Source organism: Perna viridis, chromosome 2 (assembly GCF_037379345.1).
Source record: "Perna viridis isolate PV_CMFRI_1.1 ecotype Kerala chromosome 2, ASM3737934v1, whole genome shotgun sequence".
Lineage (NCBI taxonomy): Eukaryota > Metazoa > Mollusca > Bivalvia > Mytilida > Mytilidae > Perna > Perna viridis.
In genome coordinates this window covers 52414519-52437756 of record NC_142446.1, presented here as the reverse complement: position 1 = coordinate 52437756, position 23238 = coordinate 52414519, and the positions used below count along the sequence as shown (strand labels likewise).

The window sequence follows — 23238 nt, the reverse complement described above, 5'->3', positions numbered from 1 at the left end:
TCGATTGAATATTTTAGTATTGTTAATTTTTGTGATTTTGTTTTTTTTAATTTTTGCATTGATGATTGTAAAGACGGAAAGTACATGGAGCTTTTGCTTCTTTTTTTTCCGTTTATCGCATTATTCCAGTTTAATACGTATGTTAACCATGTTTGCCATATTCTTATGTCACTGGGGTCAATGTATTTGATAATGAAATAAACTATGATATACGCATTAACGTCTTTTTTCCACAACAGTTCCTAGAAAACCTTTATACGTTTATCGGTTTCTTAATGGCAGTTATATATATTTAAACTAATGCAATAACAGCAACATTTGAAATTACTTATATAAGGAGACAATAACACTTACGAGTACAGGGTGGCTCTTCAAAACAATAAGCATTTGAAATGCGTTTTAAAGAGTCGTACGAATAGTTTCACTTGAACTAGTATGGCTCTATATTGTACACATGTTCACTATACAAACAGTACAAATTTAAATCCTTATTTTCTTATTCTTATTTTTCAATGGCAATAGAAAACAAATATTAAATTAGTAGTTTTTTTTTGTCATTTTGTTTGTTTTTTTTTTTCAAGACAGAAGGTGATTCACCCATGTCAAAAACCCACCGAATTAAGTTTTATTTCTTGTTCAGAATCAGTTACTGATCACATAACCAGTCTTGAATTTTAATTTGGTTGTTGCACTTTAGAGATAAAAATTATATAAATTGTAAATGAAATTGGCACTTTGCAAAAGTTATTTTTTCCTGGTTTTGTTTCATGTTGTTGATTTTAGTCAGGGATGAATGCGTGATGTTCTAAATAGTGCAGATCTGAATGCGTAAATTATTAATGTTATGTAGAAGTATAGCATAAGTAGAAAGAAAAAGCATCATTTGTCTGGTTGGGTTTTCTTCTGGAATTGTTAATCGACAACATATTTGTCCAGTGTGGTGGACGTGTTTTTCAACAACGGTCGGCATTCCAATGGGAACAAATTGTGCTCCTTTACTTGCTGACTTATTCCTTCACTCTTATGAGGCTCACTTTAAAGCTGATCTGATCAGAAAGAAAGAATATCGTTTGGCTAGATCCTTCAATCTCAGTTTCCGCTATATAGATGACGCATTATCTTTAAACAATCCTAAATTTGGGATTTGATACATCGCATCTACCCAAAAGAATACTACAGACACTGTGAAGTCAGCCTCATATCTTGACCTACACTTAGAAATCAATGGTAAAGGAAAACTATTGACCAAACTTTACGACAAACGTGATTACCTTTCATTCAGAATTGTTAACTTTCCTTTCATCTGTGGCAACATCCCTTCGGCTCCTGCGTATGGAGTGTTCATATCACAACTCATACGTTATGCCAGAGCTTGCCGAAACTACGCAGACTTTTTGTATCGCGCTAGAACTCTAACAAATAGGCTTCTGGAACAGGGTTATGTTGCTACAAGATTGAAGTCATCACTACAGAAGTTTTATGGTCGTCATCATGAATTTGTGGATCGTTATGGTGTATCCGTCAGCACCATGAAAATTGATTTATTCAACAGGTCATAGTTTTCCTTTCCTCGTATGTCTACCCCGGACTTGACTTTTTATGAGCAACTCGGCGGGTGTTTCTAGAAACGCAGAGGACGCTTACCCTACCGGTGCACCTGGTCCATGCTCCCAGTTTTTAGTGGAGTCCGAGTTGCTCATTTACTTTTGTTACTTTGTATGTATGATTTTAGTTACTTTATGTTCTTTGTTGTGTATGTCTGTTTTCCATGTCTGGTCTTTGTCCCTGGATTACATTCATTTGATTACCGCTTTATCCTTGCTTTCATTGATTACTTTCTCTAAGTGCAACAATAAAAGTTCAAAATATTTCATTTAAATTGATCAAGTTATTCATGAGGAACAAATAAGGGAAATATAGAAACCAAAAGGACTGAAAGTCATTACTATCACTAATCACCTCACTTTAAAGTAGTAGGGAGGGTTGTATTATAGTCTGAACGATTTATTATTTCATCATTTGTTCATTACGTCATATATTTTTTTTACTTTCGTCTACCCCGAACTTGACATGTTATGAACAAAAAGAAAAGACAACGTTCACCTACCGGTTCAACTGGTCCATGCTCCTAGTTTTCAGTTGAGTCCGGGTTGCTCATTTATTATTCTTTCTTTGTTATTTGAATTATTCCATGTTCTTTTATTGCATTTGTCTATTTTCCGTGTTAAGTCTTTATCCTTGGATTTTATTATATTGATTTCCGCTCAAATCTTGGTGCCATTGATTACTCGTATATGCTGCAAACAAAACATTAAGGTTAAGCCTGTCGTATGATATTATTATTTTATATTATGTGTCAATACTTTAAATTTATCAGAAATTAAACCAGGTCAAGATATTATTATTTTATATTATGTGTCAATACTTTAAATTTATCAGAAATTAAACTAGGTCATGATTAGAATTATAACATTATTTCGTTGATACATGTACCTTCAAAGAATACAACATTTCACTTTTATCAAAGATCGTAGACTCACCTTCTTCGCGGAAATTTTTGTCTCTTTTTCCAAATCCTACAATGCAATGTTATAAATGAAAACAAATGTAAAAATATGTTAGTTTATTTTACTCAGGACATATTATTTTAATGCTGCACTAAACTGACAAACAGTTGCATAATGATCATATGTCGGACTCCAAGTTTTTATTTATGTTTATGTGTTTATGTTTTTGATTTTATTTTAATAGAAACTGCTATATCTGATTTCCATATAGCTCCGATTATAGCTTGATTCATGCACACGAAAAGGTAACTTGAAGAACATTCAGAGTTGATTCTCGCTTTATAAATGCTTATAACATTTGTATAGGAAACGTGTTGTTCCTTGCTGCCTTTCCAATTATAAGAACATTTTTTACAAGATAAAGGTTTAGGTATGGTTGATTCATTTGCGTTTTGAATGTGGGATTAAAACATGACTTTTAGATAGAAAACATGGTCAAGTTGCAAGATGTTACCAACTGTAGACAAAGATATTTCCAAAAGTGTGTCTTTTTACGTAAATGGCGCGCAAAGGTAATAATGAAGGACCGTCAATGCGATATATATATAGGGGGACATGTAGCCACAACCATTGTAACGAATTCATTTGAATAAGATATTAGCGTATATTTTATCATTTAGAATTTGGTCACCAGTTCCATATTGAAAACATTCGGGACTTGCCGGGTCTTCAGCAGTTACTGTAAAATATGTATAAAATTATAACATGATTTTATCACAGTCAAATACGTTTAAGGATTGTTGGAACAATTGAAAATACCTTAACTTGACAAAAAAAATACAGATATTTTAATTACCAGCATTGAATACTTACATGAAAATATGCCTCCGTTTTACTATGAATGTTATATTTATTAAAAATTTCAATAATCCACTGGGAAATTTATGTAACTATGTTTAGTTTTGTTTAAAGGCAAGCTTGAAGAAAAAGAATTCCTTTAAGGGGATACCTAACATCTTTACTGAAATTTATATGGACCGTTTAAATTTCTTGACATTTCATACAGTATTTTACTTTTATAACAGAGGCAAAATATATAAATTTAAGGAAATTGTAACCACATGTTTCGAGGGTATAATTTCAATGAATAAATATTAGTAGTAGCTTATAAAAAAAAATATTACTATGATGCTTTGAAAGTCACAAAATAAAACGTTTTGCTGATTTTTTACAGTTATTTCCTTAGGTGTTATGTACCTCCTCAAATTAATGTATAAAATTCTGATAATTTGACAATAGATACGAAGCGCTTACAATGAAAAATTGTTGATTAAAAACTTGCCTATATATAATTCAGACACTGCCTGCGGCAGAAATTATATATATATAGATTAATCCTACGAGGAGGAATGACCCGGCCAGCGAAGGCTATATTTTTATATAGCCTAGCTGGCCGATTGGTCTAGGGCGCTGGACTTAGTGCAGGCGGTGTTGCCATAGATGTCACAGCGGTGCGAGTTCGAGTCCCGCAGAGGGAACGACCAAAAATTTGACAGTTCTAACATCGTTGGGAATTTTTCAGACCCTTCTATATATATATATATATATATATATATATATATATATATGAAGAAAAACACCGGAAAAACGATGCTTTGTTTGGTCTACATTTGCTATATTTTACGTAACGATAGTCGTTTCTGTATTAGAAAACCATCCATTTATCTCTAAAGAAATAATATCAAGTTAAACTAAATTAAGAATGATTACTCTTTCGAAGTGCCGATTTCATACACAATCAATACATTTTTTACCTCAAAAGTGCGCCAGTCGAAGGACAAACTAATTAAGACTGGTTATGTGATCTTTATATAACTGTTTTCAAATCAGAACCAAAAGTGCATTGGGTTGGATTTTGACCCACATGAATAATTTCTTGCCTAACTTTTATAAAGCTGCTAATTTAATACGAAACTACAAACATTTCGGTAAGATAAATATAATCATAAAGTATCTATGAACATGATGCCTCAACCACAATTACCTCATCCATCCTTGTCTGTTGTAGCAATTCCCAGCATTAATATATGAGCCTTTTACGTGTAGTTTAATATAACAAATGAAACAACGTTTTAAACATAGAGATTTACCTGAGTTACTATATACCGCCAAAACTTGTACAACCAAGAAATACAAAAAGACAATCATTTCATCTGCTTCGTATATAAAATCACTTATCTCCAACTTTCCACAGCCTTTTGTACGCAAAAGTAGGTAGTTGGCCTTCACTTTCAATAACCTGTATCCCTGTTTGGTTCTATAATAAGACGTATACAATAAGACGTAATATTTCGACACTTTTAATCAAATTAACAACAAATAATATTCTTTTTTATCAATAAAGCTTGTTACAGTTTACGTCAGAAGTCCAAGCACCTTCTGACGCTCCCTGTTCATAATCACTAGTTACCCACGGTAGTAAAAAGTGTCAAAATAAAATATTTCAAACATAAATTTACTAATACATAAATACATTCAACTTAACATACAATATCACTTCTAATAGTTGTTTGATACATAATTTTTGATGAATATTAATTTTGAATTACTATTAACTGAGTTAATTGTAGTCTTCAATTCTTTAACAAAGATATCAAAAGTATTAACATGTTTGGTTCTATGTTCAGATACATATTATGCTTTATAAATAGAAAAACCTATTATAGTTAATAAGAGGTTTAACCAAAAATATGTTTCATCAAATATTGTATATCCCAAAACAAGATGTTTTAAAGTAATCTCAAAATTCATGTTACATACACGAAGAATTTCTTGTATTTTTGTCCAAATATTATCTAAGCACGAACAGGATATAAAGTAGTGAAGATAATCTTCGTCTTCATTACAGAAAAAGACCCAAAAATTTCAATTTCGTTCATAGCAAATTCTACTTCTTGCTTTGAGCTACATAACAGAGTAGTATCGTCTGCTAACTGAGAAATTTTTATACTATGATTTCTTTGGTCTAATTTGATATTGATACCTTTGATGTCATTATTACTTCGTATTCGTGATGCCATTATTTCTACAGATAATACAAATAAAAGAGCAGATGAAGGACATCCTTGGCGTATTCCCCTTGTGTTTTTAAATATTTCAGAAATCCATCCATTATTAGTGATACAAGTTTGAATACCATTATACAACGTTTTAACCCACGATATAAATGAATCATTAAAACCAAAATGTTTAAGAACAATTAACATAAAATTCCATTCTAGGGAATCAAACGCTTTTGAAAAATCAACAAATACAATTGCCCCTTCTATTTTATATAACTCTGTGTAGTCGATAACATCTTGTATTTGCCGCAGGTTGAAACCAATAAAACGATTTTTAACATAACCAGTCTGATCTTCATTAATGATATCAGGTAAAATTTGTTTTAACCTTTGAGCCAGAATATATGACAGAAGTTTCAAATCCACGTTTAAGAGCGAAATTGGGCGATAATTATCCAAAGACAAAGGATCTCCCTTTTTAAATAAAAGTGTTAATACACTTGTACGTTGTGAATATGTGAGGTTTTGGTTTCTATAGCCAGTATTTAAAACCGAAACTATAATATTTTTCAATTTCCCCCAAAATTTTCTGTAAAATTCGACAGTTAGTCCGTCTAAACCAGGTGACCTATTAAGATTCATTTTAAAAATAGCGTTAGTACATTCGTCTAATGTTATTTCTCCGTCACAATTAGATTTGTCAATTTCGCCTATTTTAGGATCAAGATTAGTATTAAATATGTATTGGTCACTAAGTATTTTGCCTGGATAAGGAGATGAATATAAATTTTCATAATAATTTTTAATATTTTTTAGCAACTCCCCCTGATCTGTTAGAATGTTTCCATCCCGGACGTTAATTCGTTAATTGATTTCTTAATTTGTCTCTGTTTTTCTAAACCAAGAAAATACGAATTATTTTTTTCACCAAGTTCAATCCATTTTTCTCCAGATCTGATTTGTGCCCTTTTGCCTTTTCATCGTAAATTTTACCAATTTCAATTTCAAGATTATTAATTTCCTTATCTGTAATATCTGAATCTACGTCTTGTTCATCCCTTACCTTCAACTTATGTTCCAATTTTTTCTCAAGAAGTTTCAAATTTTCCCTAGTTGTTTTTGCTTTATTTCTGCAATATTCAACATCTCCCTTACCTCAATTTGAAAACATCCCATGCCAATTGTATGTCATTAGTATTTTGTTTATCTTTAAAACACTTATCAATTAATAGATTAATCGTATTTACATAAACATCATCATTTAAAACCGATTTCTTTATCTTCCAATAACCCCTCCTTTTTTCTGACGCACCGGTCTTAAACTTTAAAAATATGCTCTGATGATCTGTATAATCAATGACAGCTGGCTTAATTTTACAACATTCTACATACGGGATAAAATCTTTTCCGATCAATATCATATCTATGCGACTCGCTTGAGATTTATCCTTTCTCCGCCAAGTAAATTGTTGTTTATTTTCATTTAAAAGTCTCCAGATATCAGTTAACTTATTTTCTTTTATTAAAACTTTAAGACTATTAACTGGTTGGTTATTTTGTGTCCCTACTCTAGTACTTTTCCTATCAATACTTTTGAAATTATCGTTAAAATCACCCCCCAATATAGGAATTCCAATCCCATGTTCTTTAAGCATACTATTTACTTTTTTAAAAAATGCATTTCTAGTGTAGGTGACCTGATAGCACCTATTGCCCTTGTCTGGGTCAAAGCTTTATAATGATAGACACAAAACATGTGGTCAAAAGCGTGTGCTATTTTACCTGGATATTCACTTTTTTCATCTAAAATAACATTAACATCCGTAAAAAGTGGAAAAGTTATTGTTCTGAAGTGACAATGGGTATTAGCCTGAGAAATATAAAAAATGTAAGTTGTGACAAATTGCTTATTTTGTGAAAGATAGCTGTCAGATGAAAACTTTGGAACAAAATGTGATGAATTCGGATTGAACAAGTGTTTCCTTACTCAAAACGAGATAAAATTATCAATGTGTTCTTGGAAACGCACCGAGACAGCAAACCCTACAAAGACGTGGAGCTCGAGACACAAACGGATAAAATACTGTGAGTATTTCTCGATTTTATAAGTTTCTTCAGTATACGCTAGCAAATACTTTTTGCAGACATCGTGTAACATATGCAAGTACACGTATAAGATGTTATGAAAACACCGATTGAGACAAATATTGTAACCACTTCTAGATCGGATGAAATATGAAGTGATAAGTAAATTTCCAAAATTTGGTCTTAAATCAGAATTTAAATGGACAGTGTCGTACATACATGCTATAAAGCGGTATAAACAAAAACCCAAATATAGTTTGTCTAGTGCTAAAAATAGAATAGGTAAAACGTAAACAAACTTCAGCTGTTTTAATAAACGTTTGTAAACATAAATAGGATATGTGATCTTGACATATTTTATTCTTTCGTTTTTGTTTGTAAACGAATTATTTAACAAGCTATTGTTGGTAAAACTCATTTCACAGTTTTTGTAAATTAAATCAGCTACATAGTTTGACATAATTAACTCTATTTTAGCAACTCTGTTATTACCACTTTCTATTAAATATTTTGATTTTACATTAGAACCTTGTATTGTTTTACATTTTTTCATAGTTTGTAACAACGTAATAAAGTAAGTGCCTGTACGGTACAACTTAATTATAGTGTTACACAACATTAAAGATGTATTGCATACAAAAGAAAAAACTAAAACAACTTTTGATTTTCTTTATATTAGAATCCTTCACACAAATGTTAATATCATCTCTTTGTGAAATATACATCACAATTAAATTCAATACAACAAACTTTAAGAAAAGAATCATTATCTTTTCACAAAAACACAATTCAATGTTTACTTTTTTGAAGAGCTTGTTTTTACATACCATTTTTATCTTTTTTTAAAGTTTTTTTGAAGGGTTTAATTAATATTACACTATCACATAATAATTAACCTTTATTTGCTTTTTTACCTTTGTCCCTCTCCTCAGGTGTTGGAGGAGTGTGTTGATTTTTGTTTCTACCCATACCATGTTGATTTCTACTTTCTGGAGTGTTTACAGAAGCGTCAATTGTACCTTGAGATTTAACAAAAGAAACAGACTTTTCATTTTTTTTTTTGGAAGTGTTTTGATTTCTCCCAGTTCTTGGTTTTTCTTGTTGATGGGGTGTCTTGTCAGATTGCCCAAAGGCCTGTCCATTTGACTGTTTACCCCTTTTTCTTTCTGCTGTTGTTTCATTGTCTGTTGTTGTTTTATTGTCTGTTTTTGTTGTTCACATTGTTCTTGTTGTATCTCAGGCTCATCAGCTTTTGTACTATCATTATCATCATTTTCATTTTCACTTAATTCAACATCATCATCATCATCTTTACCTTCATTGTCACTAAACATTTCTGGTGTTAATGCTTCTGGACAATCCATTTGTCTGTGCCCTGATTCATTACACCTTTTACATTTTCAATCATTTGGACATTTTAGAATCATATGCCCAGTTTCAAAGCATTTTTTGCATGTTTTAACATTGGACTCATTTGAATAACTGTCTGTAGGCTGGCCACTGTGTAAGACTATAGCACTGTGTCTCCCCATTTTCATGAATTTAGGTAGAGGTTCTATAAAGGTTTTACACAATAGGATCCTGTCTTCATTTTCACAGTTAGTGAGTCTCCCATCAACTCTGATATGTGCTCTTGTTATGAAATCCACTTTCACCCCGTTAAGTTCTATTGTTCTTTTAATAATGCCATCATCAGCACTAAGAGGGACCCCTTTCACTATAACTTTCATTATGGCCAGGTTTGCAGTCAAAGGGTTGTTTGGATTGTGTGTGTGAATGTTTATTTGCTTGCCCCTCAGCGCAATGTCCTTTGTTAACAACGACAATCGACCTTCCTGGTTGTCCATATATATACGCCACATACGACGAATACGTTGGATACCTTTGATTGTACATGGGTCTACTACTTCGCCGATAGCCTTGTATATTTCAACATGTGTGACAAATGATTCTTTTTTGGGGAATTACAGAACCAAATATATCACTGTCTTTCACAGAATTAGGGTCGTCATCAACTTTTTTATCACCACTAGCGTTAGTGTCTGTTCTCGCAACATCAGAATCGGACGCCGCCATGTTTGTTATTGTTGTTTCGTTCAACGAAAAAAGTTATTTTACAATCAGAATACTGCCTTTTAATGTATCAAAATGCATTTACGTGTAAACGTTAATGCCTTAGGAACTTCCAGAACAAATCTGGATAAACAACACTCAATTGAATTTGTCGGAGCTATCCTTAATACACCTTAGCAGATCAAGGACTGTAACTCTCTCTAGCTTTTTAATCATTTGTTACAGTATATTTTTTAACATATGACTTTTTTCTCTCTGGAAATACCTTTGTGGAATTTGCATTAAAACTTACTATTTTGTTTGTGCTTTTTGTATTACTTTTACTTTTTATTTGGTGTTTTGTTTACTTGTATTTATTGGGTTGTCTGTTTTGTTTTGTTTTGTTATTTGTTTTGTTGTTGTTTTGTATTGTTGTTTTCTTTTTTATTTTAATTGATGTTTTCTTTTGTATTTTAATTGATGTTTTGTATTCTTGTTTTATGTTTTATTTAAACAAGCTTTATTATTCATTCCAGTATTTAATGATATTTAATGAGTCAAAAACATATTTATCATTGAAATATATTCGATTATTGCAATACATACACCACTTCAAGAAAACATACACAGAAAAAAAGTATAAAGCAAAAGGAGTTTCAGAATTGGATTTTTTACTAGCAGCGAAACCTAACAAGGTTTATCATAAATATTTGTCATTGTGCTTCGAAATCATGTTTTACAACAATTTTTGTTTGTTGGGGTTTAACGTCCGAGCAGCAATATTTCAGCTATTTCAGACAATGAACATGAAATGGATGATAAAATGAACATGAAATGAAAAAAAAGGATGGGTCACAAGGATAATAGGGTCGACAAATTTTGATTGCCACTGGAAAAAGAGGGGATGGGTAAGGTCGGCCAATTTAGCCTCCTGTGGCGGAGCGTAAAGGTTCCTACTCCTATCGAATACCACAGCAGGGTTCTTTAACGTGCGAGGAACGTGGCATCTTTCCCAACACGGTGCACCACTAAGGTTTGCGGTCAGGTTTTCCGTATTATAGCCTGACAACCCCAGCATGTAACACGCCAGGGGTACCCCATTACACCACCTGGGGCACACATCCAAGTTGCTCTGTGGGCATAGCGCCTAGCCCCCGGCTAGGTTTCTGAGCACTATTTAGTCGCCTTATACGACAAGATTAGCGCTGCTGCAGGCCTATTCTTTTAACACCCGGACCTGCACGGGGCACAACAATTTTTAAGTGGTAGTAAATGTTATTTTGGACAAGCAACCTTGCCTTTTAACCTGGTAATTTTTAAGTTCGTGGTAGTAAATGTTATTTTGGACAAGCAACCTTGCCTTTTAACCTGGTAATCACGATTGTCTACAGCGTGACAAAGATATTGTCTATCTTGGAAATTTAGATCAAGATTAGGTCCAGAAACGAGACCAACTCAATCCTAAACTGAAATTGAAACAAATGCAAGATTGATATTCATCCTTTGAAATTCTATTCCTTGGAAAGTCTTTTCTCAAGACGTTTTGATATAGGAAAGTGGAAACCTAGAAAATACATTAATTCCTATCATATATATTGCATACTTTGATATGCTAAACACTTGTTTCAGGGAGTAACATTTCATCAGCAGTACTGAGATCAAATACATAGGAATTTCTAAATCAAAACATAATTGTATACCAGAAGTACTTAAAACCACAACTATCGAAATAGGAAGCTAAATAAATCACCGCGAGGTTCTGCAATGTACATTACAAGGGTTGAAGCCTCATTGTTCTGGGTATTTTGAAATTTGTAAAACTGTTAATTTGATAAATATGATTAAAATCTGATAAAAGTCTGGGTCAGATAAGTTCGACTACATGGTTTGTGAATACTCCCAAGTACCTTTGGTCCACCAGCTGTGGCACTGACCCACTGGTTATTGAATACAAAAATACCATTCATGTATGTATTTCAAATATCAATATGGTGTACACGTAATCATCTTTCGGTGAAAGGGTTATTAAAATAAATATAATGCTCACAAGAATGTGTGGGGACATTTATATTTATTGCAAATACACTATTGCAAACAGATGTATGCAAATGACTTATGCATATCAACTTATAAAAGACAGCTATAATCGTCAGTACTACCGACTGACTGGCCTCTGGTAAACTGATGCCTTTATCTGTCTATATGAATAGGTGATATTCTCTGACCTTTTCTTCTATTGAATAATAGGAGTACGGAGAATATAAAATCAAAAGAAATTTGCATTTACCGATAGTCGGTAAGGACAGTAATGGCTATGGTTTTCTGCTTTATTCGTTTTGTCGTTCTCCTGGCATTATTTCACATACATTGTGCAGGTATTAACTGAAATTATTATGCAAACAATTCAGATCTTTGTTTTTACTTTGGATATTTCAACGGTATTCATATAAGTCATTTAAAACTTTTAGTAAGTATAATGAAAGGTTTAGAGTTGATTTTCCTGAATGACGTTCATCTTTATATGGTATATAGTTACAAATTAATCTAAGTAATAGTTTAATTAATGGTAAGAATTTTAACATTACGAAAAAAAATACCACAAGTTTTATTATCATGTTATGCTCTAATGAAAAAAATGTATTTTGAGATATCGTTTTTTTTTAAATATATTGATTCTTGATTTTTTAAACCAACAAAATGTTGAAATTAAAGATTATAAGATTTAAAAAATAAGAAGTACAAAAAAAAATGGAGAATAATGATTCAAAAGTTCGAATTATTTTTTCTCCTAGTTTGTTGTTAGTTTATTCCTATACTTTATTCCACAGTTGTAACTGACGACAATGTATTGGGTGCTGCAAGCCCTGAATGTTTAAGTTCCGCAGCTAGTACATTTAAAGGTAAATGTTACAACAACACGGCACATCTTATATCAGGATCGTTTTTTATTTCCCTAAGTTAAAAAATATGGAAGATAATACAAAATGTATTATTATTCATTTTTTTTTAATTTTAAACCGTTTCTGTTTAACAATTTAAGAAGAACTATTCAACTACAGGAGAGTTTCCGTGATGTCATCACTTACTTGCGATTTAATTTTGGTTGGCAAAAAACACTAAGTGGCAAGGGGCATCATCATCAAATCATACAAAATTTTATTTTTTTTATGATGATTGAAAAATTCTATTGGTCCCCATAACATCAAATAAAATGAAATGTATATTAAATATTCAGTAATTTGACTATATGAGTATAAGATAATAAAAAAGTTACACAAAATTATTTTTACAAATTTATTTTTAAAGTTAAAGAGTAATACATTCACATACAATATATCTTTTATATTACCTAAATAAAACATTTTACAGAACCGAAATTTGGATACAAAATAAAAAGGTTATAAATTTTTGAAAATCGGGTCTTTTGGTCATGAAATTGTCAATTGTTCATTTAGTTGTTTATTTGCCAGTCAATTCGACACTTAATGATACACAAATTAGTGACATCCCTAATGAGATTAACGAAATCTCCTCTTGAACTAACCTTTGTTTCTGTTTATTTTTCTTGAAAAGCAATGTATGCATTAATTTTATTGCTTAAACATAGGTTTTTTTTCAATTTGTAACGAAGATGTAGCTATTAACGTTAACAGTGTCATGTATTTTATTTTTTATAATGATTTCCTAAAATTCTTTTGAAAACATTTTTTAACAAAAGTGAATGAACTTTTAGAATCTCTATGTCATTACCGCTCCTATGTATTTGGCATAAAAAAAAGTCAATAATGTAATGAACTTCTGGAATCTCTATGTCATTACCGGTCCTATGTATTTGGCATAAAAAAGTCAAAAATGTATGTCAAAATTTCTTAAGCTTTCTTGAAAAAAAATATTTTTACATAACATGTTTTAAAAAAGCTACATTGTAATTTGTTGACTTTAATGTTCTGTTGTTCATTTTGGGTTGCTCTATTGGCATGCAATTTTCTTATTAATAGGTTTTGGAAAACGAGAGTTGCCTAGGTTAGATACAGGTGAGGATATGGTACGATTTTCATATTCAATGTTCATCAATATGAACGTTTATATTTGCCTTTTAAAGAAAATTAACTTTTAAAAAAGTATTTGTTCAAATAATATTTTTACCATTAAACTCACATTGATAAAAAAATTAAATATAAGTGTATTTTTGTATTTTGTTAAAAACAAGCCTTTGTATACTAATCTATTACAAAAAAATTACAGAACATGGGTGTTCATGTAAGTATTTTTTTTTCAAGTTAGTCAAACTAAGTAATTACATTCAAGTTTTAGAAGCGTGTTATTTTATTAAAAATATTAAAGCTACATTGGAATTTTGTCAGCAAATGCACATTTAAAGCATGTATATCATTACATGTTACACTCCTTGAGACACACGATACCCACACGCACTCTAAATGCCCACCAAACGCACGATTAACGAACGCTCCCAGCGTGCGTTTTAACGCATGATAAACGAACGCTCCTATCGTGCGTTTAGACGCACGATAGACGAAAGCTAATATCGTGCGTTAAAACGCACGATAGATGACCGACGAAAAATAATAATATTGACATATAAAGAAGACAGAAAAATATAGAAATAAAATTAGTGAAATTATACAAATTAATAGTAGCAAAATATATAAAAATAACAGTTAAATCAAGGAAATAATCAAAGTACACAATTAAAAAACGCTTCTATCGTGCGTTTAAACGAACGCTTCTATCGTGCGTTTAAACAAACCCTCCTAGCTTGCGTTTAAACGTACGCTTATATCGTGCGTTTATCGTGCGTTTAAACGAACACAAAAAAATGTGTAAACGCACGATAAACGATGCACGACCGCTAAAATGGGAAACTTGAACGTCTCAAGGAAGGTAGTACTGCCTTGCTATTTTAAACTTAATAGGCCGACGGGAAACACAAACCAAATCTTTCACTTGGGAAATTGAAATTCCACATGCTCACATTGTTAATTCTACGAACATTGCATTCTTATATATATTATGATTTAAAGAACTTGTGTCTGTTAATGTACACTACAGACAAAAACCAGCACAATTAAACTTTTCGTTTCTCATTATTTATATCATCATTAAATTGGCCTATGCTCTTATGATAACAACATAATAACTGAACTAACCCCTTCTTTAGACCACTTATATTCAAGACATTTTGATACCTAAAGCAATAATTTCAGACAATCTTAGCGAGTGGTTATGGCAAAAGAGTTTCGATTCAAGAATGCAATCATTTAACTCGACGCTTGTGAATGGTATACGAGATGGGTCTTTAGATCCTACATCTTTTGGTAAGACGACACTTTGTCATAGTTTTGGGAAAAAAAAGTATTATTAACCGATGAAAAACAAGTTATATTTTTTGTAACATGCTAAATTTTTCATAAATAGGTTTCTAGAACAGGTTTTGTTGCTCCAAGAGTCATTTATACAAAAGTTTTACAGTGGTCACCATGGAAACGTGGATTGTTAAGATGTATCCATCTGCTAAATTAGAAACGATCTCTTCACCATTTCTTAGTTATTCTTTCTTCTTCATCGGCCATGACATTTAATGAGCAACTCGGCGAGTAAAAAATGCATGCTGGCAAGTTCAGGAGAGTCCATAATCCATTTACTTATTTGCATGTGCTTGTTGTTTTAATTATTTCGCGTTCTATATTTGCGTCCCTTATTTCCTCTCTTCTCAAAAATAAATACCTATATGTATGTCTCTCCATGGTTTGTTTTAATTTTGGAAAAAGCCAAAATATATGTTACATTTATTTTACAGGACAGTATATGCTTCAAGATGCAATTTTTTGCTATGGGCTGTCTGAATCTTTTAAGCTTGCTTCTGGTAAACTGAAACAGAACAGTTCTTTAAAAGCGTTTTTGGATCATAAAACAAAGAGCTATTCTGGGTATGAAACTTTTCTTTTTCTTCTGTAACTCTGCTTGACCATACTCATTACTAATGTGAAATGTGAGGAAAACGACCGGCAAACAAGGGGCATTGACAATCATTTTTTTAAGTGATGCCACTTAAGAAGAAATAAAACTACTTTGACAAACATTAATTAAAAATATTTTCTAAAAATCCATTTTTGTAATCAAGCCAATTCCTGATTATTGTCTAAATGAATGTCAAAGCCTAGAAAATTATACATTTTGATGTGTCAAACGGAAACCAAAAAGAGCCTATTCAGTGATTATTTATGCTAGCAATAGATTTCTGACATAAATATCGGTTTCAAGGAAGAAAAATTCGTTTTGCCTTTGACTCAAAATGTAGCTCCTTACAACCAATACCGTATAAATGTTTTTTTTCGCAATTTTGGAAAATTTCGTATTTTTCTTTCTCGTTGCAGACAAAACGTTTAATAAATAAGCACAAAAATGAATAATGTTATTTTATTTTATCTTCATTAATATTCGCGGGATTAAATTTTCGCGTTTTCTCAGGGAAAATAACCACCTTCATTTTCGACGGTGTATAGTAAAACCACATCTTTAAAAGAATGTAGTCATTATTCACCTTTTAACCTCGTATATTGACAACCGTGTCAAGCTGTATTTGATTGCTATCATTTCGAGTGTCAATATCACTGAATAAATCTAAAAAAGAAAACGATAAATACATTACAGAGAGTTGAGATTGGAATTACTGTGAAAATATTTGGATCGTGGATACCAATTTTCGTGGATCATGGAAGAAACGTAAGTTCGTGGATTCTTGAATTGGTGGTTTGAATGTTTTCAGTGTACACATCAATGGGAATCTCTCATTCGTTGTGAACCAAATTTTGTGATTTTGTCTATCCACGAAAACCACGAAAATTAATAACCATAAACAATAGTACTCTCACAGTATAAGGCTTTAATACTTTTTTTCCAGAATTTATAGGTGTGTATAGTCAGACCGTTCACCCACAAATCTGATATGAAGGTCTTTTGAACTTGTATTTGTCTTGAGAGTGAATAAATACCAGATTTAAGATACCGTTATCGAAAATGAACTTCTGTTTTGCAAAATGAAGATTTATTTTTAACTTAACAATTAACAAATAAATCAAAATTGCAGGTACGGAGATGGAATTTTAAGAAACTGGCTCATAAAGAACGCCTCGTCTGTTATCGTTGGAAAGGAGTGTCAAAACTACATTGACAGTCACCTGAATGTTTCTCGGAATGAAGATCCTATTTATACTGTCATTGCATCTATTCCGTGTGAAAGGTTGTGGCCTTGGTTGGGACAATCACTTGCTCTAGTTCAGGTATTTTTTTTTATTTTTTATTTTATTTATTTATTTTTTTTTATTGTTTCCTTGCGTGGAATGTTTTTTTTAAAAATGAAATTTGAATTGAAGTAAAATTATTTGGTTGATAGTATTTACTATTGAAATATGAAAAAAAATGTCAGTTAAGTGTTTTGCTTTGAATTTTTTGTACCAGTCTTTTTTTAATTATTATTATTATTTCAAGTTTGCAAAATATTGAAAATGTCTTTCTTATTGTTGTCATTATTTAGGCTCATTCATTCTTCAAACCAATTTAGGTGGCCTGTGTTTTTACATTAGAATTATTAAGTATGTTCATTCAAAGTATGTTTTAAGAAAAACTAGGCAAGGAAAATCTTTATATTAGAAGATGGCCGTAGAAGACTCAATTGATGCCACATACAGTAGAGATCACAACCTAGGTTTTCTAAGAAATTGATGTTATTTTGTAATTAACTCAAATGTAAGAATAAAACGTACAAAACTTCCAAATAAAGGAAAATAACATTTCCATCTGTTCATAGTTTAGTTTATTTGTAAGGAAACTGTAAACATATATTCTTAGTCATCTATTTTCGATAAAGAACAATTCTTGTTCTTTCTTAAATTGTAATGAGTTTTACATTCTATTGAAACAAAATAGTTTATAGGATAAAATTTACACTTACTCTATGCCACCCATATCTAAGGATCTGTTTAATTTCTACAGCGACAGTCTTTTAAATAACTGTCTTTGTAAGAATCATGCAAAATCTGAAAAATGTGATACACCCCAAAAAAGGCTACATATTTTTATTTTTGTAATTAAGTTGTTTTATGGGTCTATACTATGAAATGTGTAATTATTCATTCAAATCTGTCTGCTCTTAGGAGATAATCAACATTGAAAATCCAATAGATTCTATTGTATTTGAGTGTCATTTACAGAGTTATTTCCCATAATTTTGAAAATTACAGTGCATTCTATATAATGTTTATCTCCTAAGAACACTGGTTATATGAAAAACTGAATGTTAATTTCTGTTTACTATGGCAGTTCAAACAAAATATCAAAAATAAAAATATGTAGGTTTTTTACCCCTAAATCACATTTTTTATGATTCTTAGCTGGAGTGCTACTTAAATCAATATAAACACATGACACCGGACCATATAAATTTAATCTTCAATAGGTCAGTATTGTCTTTTTCTACCTGATAAAAATCGTTTTTTTTATTTAAAAGATTATCAGTGAGTGTAAATGATTGCATATGTCTGTACTATTTTTGAAAGGTATCAACTAGTTTATTGACGATGCACGTGGTTTTAAAAAAAAATGTCTTAAAACGGGTGTACTTTGTGCGTAAGTTTTCTGTTGTAATTTTCACAGCATAACTATGGACCTTATGCCAGTTGGGCTAGCTCAGACTTTGATCCAACATCAACTGGTTATCAGAAGTCAGAAGCTTTGATAAATGATGCATATGGAAACGGACAGATTGATAAGAACAAGGCTCTTCGCATCTATTATAATAGTATGGAAGGCGAAGCTTTATTCTTTAACTCTATATCGGCTTGATGACACCATAAAATGTATTTATGATATGTAGAAATTTACTTTCATCCTTGTTTTGTGATGTTACCTAAAATGCTGAAACGCTCACCTGGTTGGATTTTGCCTTTCAGGGGCAATAAATTAAACACGAAGTTGTCCAACAATTTTGACTCAAGAAAACTTTGACAGGACTTATCATAAGGATCATTTTAGGAAATGAAAGTCTAAATATATCATAGTTTTCAAGACATTGGCTGAAAACTGGAAAAATCCTGTGATTTTCCCCTGTCAAGGGCAATAACTCTTATAAGAAAGCGTCTGACAAATTTTATGCCTGAAGACTTTTGTAGTCTTAAAATTAGAATCATTTCAGCTATTGAAAGAATTTGGCTAAACCTAACGGTTTTGGAGATATATGCAAAAAACTACTGTTTAACTCCTATGTTCTATTTTTAGTAACAGTGGCCATGTTTTTTGACGAATCAAAAATCCCACTTCAATTCTATGCAGGATACCCTAAGGAAGGAAGACTTACACCAAGTTTTGTTTCAATTGGTAAAACAGTGTCTGGGGAGAAGATTTTTGAAAGAAATAAAATTAAAAATAGCAAAAAACTTTGAAAAAAGGACAATAACTCAAACGTTGCTAAACAGATTAAAATGAAAATTTGACCGCAGATAGATCTCATCATGCTAAACACTTTAACTCGGTCAGTAGTGGACTTAACCTAACCTCTTTGGAGATATATGCAAAAAACTATTGTCTTATCCCCAATGTTCTATTTTTAGTAACGGCGGCCATGTTTTTCAACGGATTAAAAATCCCCACATCGGTTCTATGCAAGATATCCCAAGAAACATTCGTACCAAATTTGGTTCCAGTTGCTCTAGTAGTTTCAGAGGAGAAGATTTTTAAAAGAAAGTAAATAAAAAATAGCAAAAAAACTTGAAAAAGGGCAATAACTCCAACATGGCTTAATAGATTAAAATGAAAATTTGACTGCTGATAGATCTCATCATGCTGAACACTTTTATCTATGTCAGAATTGGCTAAACCTAACCAATTTGGAGATATATGCGAAAAACTACTGTCTTACCCCTTTGTTCTATTTTTAGTAACAACGGCCATGTTTTTCGACGGATCAAAACTCTCCACCTTCGGCCAGGTGAGCTAAAATGCATTTCTTCGGCATCAAAATAAATCGAAAAAAACCTAATCTGATAATCAAAAGGAGACGAAAATATTCGCGACAGTAATTTACAAAAATGATCGCATGGTAAACTACTTAATCAAAATATCAATATTTTTGTAGTTTAAAAATATAACAAAGTAGAGAAATCCAAGAATATCGTCAAAAAATGAGAAGAGTGCTAAGGCCACAATCTTAGGGACACAAATAATGTAACGATATTGATAACGATGCACAGTTGTCCTGAACAACATGAGTTAGTAATAAAAAAAATTCAAGAGTTCATAACTGCAATCTTCCATAGAATTTCTGGTGTACTACAGGGAACAGGGTTGTTTAAGTGGTAATTATAGAACTTGCACTGTGCTAATTTCTCAGTATTGGCTAAATGTATCCTGTTACTTATACCAAATATCAAATCACAGATACGGTGAACCGTTGTCGTGGTTGACTTACTTGACCTTATTTCAATGTTATATTTGTTAATCAATAGACGTCTTTATTGATGTGTTAGGATGCCCGTATTCTTAACGAATATGCAAATTTTCGTAGAAATAGTTGTAACTATGTTACGTACTGTTTTGTGCTTGTTGTTGTTTCTCTGTTGTTTCTCTTGTTTTAGGCTTGGAGCATCAAGCTTATCTAATGTGTAGTACTTTATTATTGTTAATGGGTAATATCAATAAACAATTGAGACTTCGTCAGAAAATTAATAAAACTTTATCCTTTTATGTTAAAAATAATAAAAAGCAAATACAGTTTTAAAATGTGCAAAAGTTACGCAGAAAATTAGCTTAATTAATAACTACAAATGTCTAGGCAAAAGCAGAAGCAATATTTATTCAAGAAGGTAAGAAAAATGAGTGACGTAAAATCTGGGGAACCTTTGTTTGAATTGAATGTGGGAATAAGTTGAATCTTCCCATTACATAACTTTTGTTATAAAAAAATATAAAAAATATAATAACAATACATTTTCCCTTTAATATTAATAAAAAAACAAAATTTCAATGCCCGATTTCTTACTTTCTTACTTACAATTCAAGAGCGCCCTCTCGGAAGTGTTACTCGCCAATACGCAGGTAAAACTCCTGCTAACCATGCTGATGAAAACATGACAATCTTCAACGATCGGGCGATGTGATAACAATAATCATGTATATGCAGCAAATCTATAGAATGAGTGAACAAAATATGTGCACATGAGAACAGTTTTGCTAGCGTAAATATTGGAACATAAGTGTGGAAGAGGTGCCGTCGAACGAGACAAATTTGACTGTTTTACGCAGGTGCAAGACAGAAAGCATGGCAAAGTCAGCGTTCAACAATGTTGTCTATGTGACATTAGAATCTTCTCTATCATTTCATTCGAATTGGTGTCATGTTGACTCACGAATTAACACCAAAAAAAATGTACTTTAATTTTAGTGGTTATGGTGATTTTTACGTTTTCCTGCAGTTTCCTGCAATTTCTTTTTTTTTTTTTCGATTTCACTAACATAGTAAAACAAATTTTGTCAGTTGTAAGCTTTAAAATCTACATCTTCAATATTTAAAAAATAGCAGCTTGGGTTATTTTATTTCCGCAAATGGTCCAACTTGAACAAATCACCGTTTTAAAACCGAAACAATGTTTATGCAGTTTGGGAAAGAAAGTAATTACTTTATTTATAAATAAGTGATGTGGATTAACAAATCTTCCATAATCTTTTTTCTCTAACCACACGACACGCAACACTTGAACTCCCTGAACGTGATGTGTCGACGGTGTTCACGTAGATCACAGATAGAAACGTACATAGATTACACTGTACATTTACATGTATATATGGGCTACATGACATAAGAAAAATGCTCTCGAATATCCGACGCAAGAGTGTATATCTACATTTACATCTATACTTTCTGCAGCGGTAAATTTCATAACGCAGATATTGCATAACGTCAACCTGGATGCATGGTATATACAAGTGCAAGTACAAATCGATTAAAATAGATGGTTTGAGTAAGCCTGCACCATTGTGTAGTGGTGCGCGATAGGAAGCTAAACTTGTATACATCTGTACGATGGACAGGTAAAAAAACATACACAGGAAAAGGGGGTAATAATTATCTTCGACGTATGACATCCGGCATACGATCGAAGTGTGGGAAAGAATCAAGAATTTGGTACAGAAAATAATTTTATTATCAATAAAATGTGTTGCAAGGTTTTTCCATTAAATGTAAAAATAAAAGGATTTCCATATCAATTATATTACATTTTTTTAATTCCGGCAGTCTGAATTCATTATTACATTGCAGAATGATTAGATGCATAACAAATATTTCATATAAATTGTTCACATAGTGGGCTAAATTCTGTTCACAATGTAACTTACCCGTTCTCGCGAAACACGGAAATCCTGTACCTTTGTACGGATTGAAATTAATAAAAAAAAAAAGTTCATGGGGAATGAAAAATAATTAGATTTGTGGATTTCTTTCTTTTTTTAACCTTACAAATGTCAAAACCTACGATGATGCGTTAATGTCTGAACATTTTAAATTATAATTAATAACGATTGTTAAGAATTGATAGAAAATACAAATAAAATTACCATTGGACTTCTTTCATTGGTATGTATTGGGTTAATTATGGGTCAGTAAATAGTAAATGAGTAATTAGCTGGATCAGGATTAAGATTAATGTTAACAGTTATATACACAGACTTTCTCATCTGTTGATTGAACCCAGCATCACAGGATAAAGATCTATAGTTTTATTTTGATAACATTTTATGACACTATCCCCCGTTGAACATTATACTGATTTAATCAATTGCTTTTGACAAGTAAATATTTTGGTTCGATTGAACTTAAGAAAGTTAGCCATTGGTCAGAGTTAACATTTTTAATGTTTTATTTATAATTTGTGGTAGGGAGTTTTGGGGTGTCATATTCCCTGCACGGTTTTGTATATTTAGTTAGCTTACTATCATGCTCCGCTCTTGTAACCTCGAGCGTTACTTATGTTATTTGTAAAATAATGAACCATTTATATAACATCATAATAAACGATATATTTAAAACAGTGAATTAAATACTTGAAAGAGTGGAACGCCCAGCTCCTATTTATTATTTGGTTGACTTTTCCGGACTTATACTTGAATAGTTGAACATCGTGTTCCCAGTTCTTTACATCATTGCAAATTTAAAGTGATATCTGCAGACTTCGGTGGCACTGCTGTATACGTATGTTAAAGCTGTGACAGGGAAATTTATGTTAGCAATTTTGATCACACAGTGAAATCTTCTGCCGTGTCATGGGTGATAAAAAGACTTCTACTAGAGCCACTGACCGTGAAACAACCAGCTACCTTGCACCACATATTATAATTGACTTAATCGGTGTATATTGGGTCACTTCCATTTTTGGCCTTGCAGTTATTAGACATATCGATGACAACGCCCACATCGAATACAACGCCACCTGTGACTGATCACATGACCTCTCTAGTGGAGG

General features: G+C 31.7%; 1 protein-coding gene across 3 annotated transcripts; it reads left to right on the top strand.

Annotated features, from left to right (window-relative positions):
• The first annotated feature begins 7260 nt into the window (after nt 1–7260).
• Nucleotides 7261–22730, top strand: LOC148625972 (uncharacterized). 3 transcript variants are annotated; one of them, XM_088569452.1, is made up of 9 exons: nt 7261–7654; nt 12535–12606; nt 13705–13740; nt 13952–13966; nt 14932–15042; nt 15525–15654; nt 16815–17007; nt 18380–18524; nt 19001–22730. In XM_088569452.1, exons 1-9 carry the CDS (start codon nt 7579–7581, stop codon nt 19162–19164), a joined length of 942 nt encoding a protein of 313 aa, XP_088425578.1. In that variant the 5' UTR covers nt 7261–7578; the 3' UTR covers nt 19165–22730. The 3 variants fall into 3 exon arrangements, with proteins under 3 accessions (XP_088425578.1, XP_088425580.1, XP_088425579.1); XM_088569453.1 differs by lacking the exon at nt 7261–7654 and adding an exon at nt 12009–12081; XM_088569454.1 differs by having other exon boundaries at nt 18380–19144.
• Nucleotides 22731–23238: the final 508 nt, after the last annotated feature.

Bases quoted from the DNA above. Each gene is read 5' to 3' on its own strand.
- LOC148625972 (XM_088569452.1), top strand. From the start codon at position 7,579: ATGTGTTCTTGGAAACGCACCGAGACAGCAAACCCTACAAAGACGTGG. The intron at 7,655-12,534 runs GTGAGTATTTCT...TTTATTCCACAG, and splicing joins ACACAAACGGATAAAATACT to TTGTAACTGACGACAATGTA. The intron at 15,043-15,524 runs GTAAGACGACAC...TTTATTTTACAG, and splicing joins TTTAGATCCTACATCTTTTG to GACAGTATATGCTTCAAGAT.